Raw genomic sequence first — 8,620 nt, forward strand, 5'->3', positions numbered from 1 at the left:
ATGTAAACCTTCATCTCTTACCGATCGCAACGTTATCAAAACAACAAATATGGTTGTGGTATAGGCAGAGCTAGCCAGGTGTTATTGCTTAGTTTCGTATAATTCGTTTGTCATTGATTCCAAAGTGTCATTCTAATGAGACTGTGTGTTAATTTGTACTAGTGTTCACTGTTATCATTTTATTTTTCGGTTACATCAGAAATAGTTTTATTATATGTGGGATAGGGAAAAATGGACAATATAATTAGAGTGCCCTCCCTTGGCGGCGGTGAATTTGGGTGGGGGTAAAATGTGCACACTGTTCCAGGACCCGGCCAAATTACCCATACTAGGAAATCAGGCATAAATAATATCTCGAAACAAAAAAATGATTTAAAATTATTTAAGAACATTTATGTAGAAAGTTTGATATTATTTTTTTGGTTGTTCCTGAGATATCACTTATTTCTTAATTTCCTGGTACGAGAATCGCGGCCTAGACGGCGTACACAATTCACTCCACCACGACTCCCTCTCACTAGATGTCAGTCAAAACAGGAAGTTGAAGTACGTTGCAACTTTCATTTTCACAAAGGTAATAGCCTGATACTACAAAACGAACACTGTAATCCTCTATTTAATATGTAAATGAAGCAACATTGTTCTTGTAATCCAGATATAGTTTGGACAGTGTAATACCGGTTACCCATTTATTGTCTATCACACATGATCCGGAATTAGTGTCTTGTTATATTGTAGATACTGTACGTATATATGCAAGTTAGAATGGCGATATGTCAAATAAAACAAATGATGTTGTGGATATATCTTAATAATGTTTTTATCACATTATTAGCATACCACCATCACATGGTGTGCTATTCAAATCATCCTACGTCCGTGGTCCATCGTCCGTCGTCCGTCCGTAAACAATTTCTGTTATCGCTATTTCTTGTGTAGTACAGGATATGTCTTTCTCAAATTGTATTTGTACGTTTCCCTTGGTCCCTAGTTGTCCCAATTTAATCTAGATTTGACCAAAGAAAGAAAATGGCCGTAAGGCGGCAATCTTGGATTTTGACTTTGAAAGTTTGTAATCCCAATTTCTCGAGAAGTGCATGATGAATCTTTCTTAAATTTCAGATGTAGGTTCCCCTTTGTCCTTAGTTGTGTCATTTCGATTTAGGGATGATCGGAAAAAAAAAAAAAATGGCCCACATGCAGCTGTTTTGGATTTTGACTTTGAATTTTTGTTATCACTATTTCATGAGAACTACCCCATAGATCTTACTCAAATTTCTTGTATAGGTTCCTTTAGGCCCCTAGTTGGGCCTGTTTAGTTTAGGACTGATCAGGAAAACAAAATGGCCGAAGGCAGCCATCTTGTATTCTGCCTAATAAAGATTGTTATTGCTGAGTGGATATCTCTTAAATTTCATATGTATGTTCCATTTGGTCTCTCCTTGTGCTGATTTCATTTTCGGGTTGATTAGAAGAAACAAAATGGTTTCCAAACAGTCAATTTGGATTTGGCAGGTAAAGATTATCATCGCTATTTCTGTAAAGGAATGTTAAAATGTCTGATCATTAAGAGCAAAAATAGAGAAGAGAAAAGAAGGGAAAAGATGCGACATTCAAAGGGCATATAAAGATCAAACAATGGTGGGCAACATTGCCATTATATATTTATCTTGATTCTACATGACTAAGACTAGCTGTTTTCTACTGTCTGAATGTAGATATATATGTATACAGTGTATATATTGTTGAAGTATCACAAAGTGGTAGACTTACTAAAGCCCGGAGATTTGAAATTGAACCCTGAATAGATATTTACTTTGTTGCATGCATGTCTGATGCATATTCCATGAATGAACTTTCTGCACTGTCAAACACTTTCGTTGATCGTTTGAAGTAGACATTTACCCTGGATGCACTTATTAACTTATTGTCAATAATAGATATCAACCTAATTAAAGATTCCATGCATTGCTATAATGGCCACATAATTTAGGAACAATAGCTGTATAACTTGTAATTACAATGTAGAAACAAGCATGATCTTTATTGTTCTCCTTGTGTTACAGGCAGTCAAATGTGTCTGTAACTAAAACTTGGAATTTACTTCACTTCATATGTATTGTGCTGCATGTATATCTTTGTTAACTTATCTTATTTCAATAAGAATGTTTTGTTATTATTTTGATTCACAGATTAGTGTTGGCAGTATGTTGCTACAGGTGTTAATTCTGGGCCTGTCTTCGGTCTTCTTATCCCAGGCTGTTGATGTTGATCCCAAAGGATATATACTGTATTGTCCTTGTATGGGTGAGTTCTTTTTAGATGGACATGCTGTTGTCAGTAAAATGGAATATTGTTACACCTGTAATCTAGATCACTTTCAGCTTTGAAGCATGGATTTATAATTACTAGACTGGGTTCTACCGATGTGGAAATTTTACATTAGTACCAAGTGACTGCATGGATGTACTTTTTGTGTTTTGACAAGTATTGGGTTTCACAAGTCAGCAGTTTGACCTGTTTTCTGTAAAATCAGACATAAAAATTAGCCATTAATTGTATACATGTATACCATACTTATAAATATATTAGCCGACAGTTGAGTTAAGATTATTCAAGTAATGACATGTTTCAGTACAAGAAAAGTCAATGATAAATTGCTAAAATAAGATGCATGTATATGCAAAAGAGAAATAAAAATTTTCTGTTTCTCTTTAAGAGTAATTAAAAAATGAGTAAACCAAAAATTACTTTAATGCGTATTTGGTAGGTAAATAATGTCTGTACCAATAAACTGACATAAACGTGATGTGTATATGTATATATATATATACCACAGGTAGATTTGGAAACCAAGCAGATCATTTTCTGGGGGCACTTGGATTTGCCAAGGCTTTAGACAGGACTTTGGTACTACCTCCATGGGTAGAATATCATTTTCCCAAACCCAAGTCGGTAAGTGTCATTTATGAAACACTACTTTGGAAGTTTGATATAGAAAAATCATTGTTTGTCAGTGTACGTATGAAAATGGCAATAGTTCCAAGTCTTTAACAATGAGTCTAGCCTATGAAACTATTTTTTTTTTATATTTTTAAGGTTCAGGTGCCTTTTGACACTTACTTCAAGGTAGAACCACTAAGGGCATATCACAGAGTCATGACAATGGAATCGTTCATGAAAAAGCTGGCCCCTACCATCTGGCCTCCAAAGGACCGTGCAGGTAACAGTTCTCACGATAAAAACTGCCAAACTGAATCAGCTGGAAAATAATTTGCTTGTATCCACTAGCCAAATGATCTAAAGTGTTGTTATGTAAAACATGCAACTTGAAACATTTCCAGACTATGTGTTTCTATGTTTCTTAAATAGCTGTTGGATGAATGGTATCCGTTTCTTTATGTCAAAGCTTATTGATGAGAATGACCTTTGACTTCTTATCTCTTTGTCATTCTTCTCCACCTTACAACATATTACTTCACCACCCTTCAATCTTCTTCACTGACATCATTCTGCCCCACAGCTCTTTCTACCTTACACCATTATACACTATTGGTTTGTTAACAGGTTTTTCGTCTCCTTGACTCCTCTTGTATTCGGGTATTGTCTCACGGGCGAACGTGAGTGTTCTGGCGACGTTTATACACTATATATGCTTTAACTCTGTATACTTTACCTCATTCTCACATACCCTTCACTATATTTCCTTTCCTTATACCACCTACACAGCTGTACCCCATCCAGCACAGCCGATTTTGCTCAGATCCACCTTGCATCACCTTACACTACTCAACTGCTATCTACGCCACTCTATTCCAGACCACACTATATTGTTCCCTCTAAATCACCCTGTGCAAGTATGCACAAAACTGGACAAGTGGAAAATGGGCAGCTCAACCACACACCTCGTTGTCCCACCTAAACCATCTGTTGTAATGTTACATATGATGTCACAGGTACATCCCTGTTTAGATTTGATCGAGGGCGATATCTTCTAGCTAGTTATATCCTGTTAAAAATTAGTATATTTGATACGAAAGCTATAGCTATAATGACTCATTGTAATGTTATTATCCTGTTAAAAATTGTATATTTGTATACCTTAGATGTCTTTTCAAAATAAAAAAAACGGCCGCATAGAAAACAATGTTCACATGAAGTCTTTGTGGTGTCAACTTTTTTATTGTTTTATGAAATGGTGCATTTTTCTACATTGTAGTTTGATCACCCATTATTTATTATTATTGATACGAAAAAGAAAACATAGTATTGGTGTCAACAAGTAGAAATGGTGTTGTAGTTTGTTTCTATTATGTTAAATGTATTGTAATGATAAGGTCTGTATGTAGTCAATTGAGGTGTACAACCTGCATACATGCTACATTTTTTCAATATTTAAGTCAAGATGACCTAATGTCATCATGCTTCATCCGTCATTGTGCACTTATTCTTTAAAACCCTACTCTTCTTTCATACCTTGATGGATTTCAACCAGATTTGGTCTGATGCATTATTGGGTGAGGGTGATCATTTCTTAAGTTCAGAAAGTTGATTTGACCCTAGTTAATAGGAGTGATATTGATACACTTGAAAGATCACAGGTATCATATATGTTATAATCTTTAAATGACTTCTTCTCTATAACCATAAGGCCAAGGATGTTGATATTAGGCCTGTAGCATGCTTGGATGAAGGGCTACCAACTTTGTTAATATTAATGACATTGACCAATTTTTTAAGTCACAGGTATCAAATGTGTTAAAATGTTTAAATTACTTCTCAATAACCAAAAGGCCCAGGGTGCTGATATTGGACCAACTGTCCAGGTCACAGGGGTGAAATGTGTTGAAATATTTAAGCAACTTCTTTTCAATAACAGAAAGGCCAAGGGTCTTGATATTGGGACTGTTAATTGCTTTTTCAATCAGCAATACGTCCGGAGTAATGGCAATTGTGTAGTGCACAAATAAAGAATATGATTTCAAGTTTGCAGAAAATGTCTTGATGAACATACAATATCTTCTATGTAAGCTGTAACGTAGTTGAGTAAATTCTTTTAAGCCAGTGTTGCCTCTTTCATATATACCGGTAGGTCTTTATAGTTTGATGACCGTTAAGATCCATGGGCTTTTTGTCTAAAGTACAATATTTTTTGGCAGTGTTGTGTTACCAGGCTCGATATGGCAGCGCAGAAAAAAACAGTTGTAATGCTAAGGAAGGAAATCCATTTGGGCCGTTTTGGGACACCTTCAACATCGACTTTACAGGCTCCATATTTTATGGTCCCCTTGGTTATGATTTGATGAATCTTCAAGAAATGAAAAGATGGAGAGACAAGTAAGATATCTCTTTTAACTTGGCTACATTTAAATGTAATTCATGTTGTATTCATTATTTGCCTTTTTGGCCAAGGACTTTATTGAGGTAAAGCCAAGTCTGTATTTTAAATTCTATATCAAATGCTGTTTGAATGGACACATATAAAGAGAGACAGGGGACGTATTATTTTTTCCAGGTATTTTGTTTTCAGATACTATACTTGAAAGATTATAGGTTATATGGGAGTATTTCATTCACAGATTTCCAGCATCACAGTACCCTGTGTTAGCCTTTACTGGCGCTCCGGCTGCTTTTCCTGTACAATCCTACAGCGTCCATCTTCATCAATATCTCAAGTGGTCAACCAAGGTAGACACCAAGGCAGAAAAGTTCATCAAGGAAAACTTTCCCGAGGGAGCATTCATCGGAATCCATCTTCGCCTCGGTTCAGACTTTGTAAGAGCATTGTGATTCTTCATCCATGTCAATCAATTTGTGGTAAAAAAAAATGGATACTGAGAAAAATCTGTATCAGAAGAAAAAGCAGGCCATGTTCCCTTAAAAACACTAAATATAAGATAGATAAGCTATGATATAAACTTTATCTATTTTACAACAATTGCAAAACAAGCTATATCAACTTATACTAATCACTCTTGTTGGCCCGGATGTAAGGGCGCGAGGGGTCTTATTGTGGAAGGAAACCGGAGTACCAGGGTAAAACCCACATGGTAGGGCAGATGACCCTTACCTTTTCAAGTCCTTTCAAGGATGAAAGGCGAGTGCGTTACTACTGCACTACCCGAGCACCCATATGCTATCTACACTTTTGCAAAACATTAAGGATATGATACATGTGCAGAATGAAAATGTAATTCCATTGCAATGAACGCATGAAAAGACACTTAAAGTCTTGGTAAACGTATATATGTAATACAAAATATAAGAGCAAGCAACATGAACTACATTAGAATAATATTAATAGATTAACTAATTTCAATCTTCATATTGCAGGTAAAAGCTTGTGAGCACATGAAAGATAGCCCATCAATGTTTGCAGCAGCCCAGTGTATTGGCTACAGAGGAGAGTATGGTAAAACTACAAAGGAGATGTGCTATCCGTCTGATGAAACAATTGTACGCCAAGTAAAAAATGCAGTCAAACGCATCAAGGCTAAAGGAGTGTTTGTGGCTACCGACAGTCGTGATCTCATTGATAAAATGTCGAAGGCCATGAAAAACGTAAGTGATTGGAGACCCTTATCGTTGCTCATAAATAGTTTATTTAGCTTATGTTGCTTGTAATTTCTCGTTATCCATATGAAATATACAATCTTATTGGATGTTTCAAAAGTTATATGAATATCTACTGTTCAAATTATTTTCCATATACAGAAATGTGTCTAAGATGCCAAAACCAATGTTAATTGATAAAGACATAATTCACACATATAATGTAGATATACCATACTGTTTCTCATGTTTCAGGTAAAATTTGCAAAGCTTTCGGAGGCGAACCCCCATGTAGATTTAGCACTGTTGGGAAAAGCTGACCACTTCATAGGAAACTGTATATCAACGTTTACTGCGTTTGTTAAACGTGAAAGAGACAATAACAACATGTCATCAGAATTTTGGGCATTTAAAAAGAAAAGTCATGATGAGTTGTGATTCAAATGTACATGCTTATGAACACAAATGTTTGCATGAACATTATTTTTTTAAATGTTATATTTTATAAAAGTTTACAATTTTTCATATACCTCATCATGTTTTCACTCAAAAGATTATTTTATGATACTGCCAATGATATAAAAAATCCAGATTTCAACTGTTTTGTTTTTTTATCTTTAACCCTTCTTAGTCAATGTCTTTTAAGTAGATATATCTGCTCACCGTTATTGGTGAGACAGAGATATCTCAAAAAAAAGTGAAAGATAATGGACTTGTAATCATGAGGCTTGCTTGCTTTGGGTGTGCCATTTTCACTTATCTCGTCCTTTTTTTTCAAATTTATAATTGATATTATTTTATTAACGGTCAGTTGGTTGATGAACATCGTCGCATCAGATGTTGGAGATGATCATGTACATTCCAATGTAATATTAAGCATGCATTTAGCATCGCCTATCATTGTAGTGAATCCTTACAGGATCAAGTTACATGCCATTTTACATAAAGATTCAGACTCCCTAATAAAGCACAAAGATTGTGCATGTATATACAAGAGGTGGGTCATGTGATAAAAGTTTGTTATAATGTTCCTGCTAACCTACTAGGGAATGGTCATTTCAAGATGGCAGACCTAGATGCCCACGAATAGTAGGCGCTCTCTTTAAGCTCCAAAGTCACTGGTTTATGAATACAATCCGATCATGACAAGTACCTCAGAAAATTTGTAGTACAATATTTGAATGCTGCTTTCATGGTATTAAACAATTGTAAGCCCTTTGCAAAGTTGAGCGTACTGAATTTGGCATCGTAGCAGGACTTGCTGTGATATTTTGTTCATAGTAGTCTAGGGTATGTTTTTAATGTCAGGGAGATTCATCAATAACATCTGCTTTTAACAGATATATATCATTAGAAAACTACCTAAGGAAACTCCTAAAATACGGGCGAAATCGATTTAAAAAAAATATATATTGGATAAAATCATGTACTATTTGATGACATATTGCTGGTTGTAATTGATGAATGGTCAAGTTCCATGCAACCGAGATCGGGGTTTTTGCGCCACGTATCACGACTGCTTGCTGTTAGGCAATGTATAAAGACGCCTATTCCCGACTTTGTGAAATTGTTTTACAGTATTTTTAACTGTGTAATAGTTACAAAACATAGTTTAATAGGTGCATGGTTCAACTAACAAATACATACTCCTTGTAATAGGAATAGTATTACATATTAGTCAATAAAATATTCACAAAAAATGCTTGGTATCACCATTGAGCGTACAAGTTCAGTCCTATTTCAGGGGGAGGTAACTCGAGTACAGTGCACAATAATGTTGATATGAATATAACTTTGTAGTAGCCTAAGTTGTCACACGAAAAGAATCAATTTTCCTCCCACATTATCACATTATTGGCAGCACGAAAGCTGCCCTGTGAAATCCTAGCTGAAAGTTAGATGTCAATGAAAATGGCAAATGCTTTCTGTTCGTTGAACACAAATGTGATCATTTCATTTTGTATTTTGCTTGTTATCAACGAGTTTTAATGTCTTCCATATGCATTTAAGTCAAACTCCATTTGACAGGACCGACTCACTGGCTGGGAGAGTTACACAAAGCTCTTTT

The 8,620-nt window shown here is 35.4% G+C and overlaps 1 protein-coding gene across 1 annotated transcript; it reads left to right on the forward strand.

Annotated features, from left to right (window-relative positions):
* The first annotated feature begins 507 nt into the window (after positions 1 to 507).
* On the forward strand, positions 508 to 7,150 carry LOC132558524 (GDP-fucose protein O-fucosyltransferase 1-like). Its single transcript, XM_060223094.1, has 8 exons — positions 508 to 574; positions 2,193 to 2,307; positions 2,840 to 2,955; positions 3,100 to 3,223; positions 5,160 to 5,337; positions 5,580 to 5,775; positions 6,334 to 6,561; positions 6,808 to 7,150. The coding sequence occupies exons 2-8, from the start codon at positions 2,208 to 2,210 to the stop codon at positions 6,988 to 6,990; spliced, it is 1,125 nt and encodes a 374-aa protein (XP_060079077.1). The 5' UTR covers positions 508 to 574; positions 2,193 to 2,207; the 3' UTR covers positions 6,991 to 7,150.
* Positions 7,151 to 8,620: the final 1,470 nt, after the last annotated feature.

This window comes from Ylistrum balloti, unplaced genomic scaffold (genome assembly GCF_031769215.1).
Source record: "Ylistrum balloti isolate Yb309-2 unplaced genomic scaffold, AGI_CSIRO_Ybal_v1 Utg370794, whole genome shotgun sequence".
In the NCBI taxonomy this organism is placed as follows: domain Eukaryota; kingdom Metazoa; phylum Mollusca; class Bivalvia; order Pectinida; family Pectinidae; genus Ylistrum; species Ylistrum balloti.

Coding starts and splice junctions, on each gene's coding strand:
- LOC132558524 (XM_060223094.1), top strand. CDS start 2,208: ATGTTGCTACAGGTGTTAATTCTGGGCCTGTCTTCGGTCTTCTTATCC. Junction 2,308..2,839: donor ACTGTATTGTCCTTGTATGG/GTGAGTTCTTTT, acceptor TATATACCACAG/GTAGATTTGGAAACCAAGCA. Junction 3,224..5,159: donor GCCTCCAAAGGACCGTGCAG/GTAACAGTTCTC, acceptor ATTTTTTGGCAG/TGTTGTGTTACCAGGCTCGA.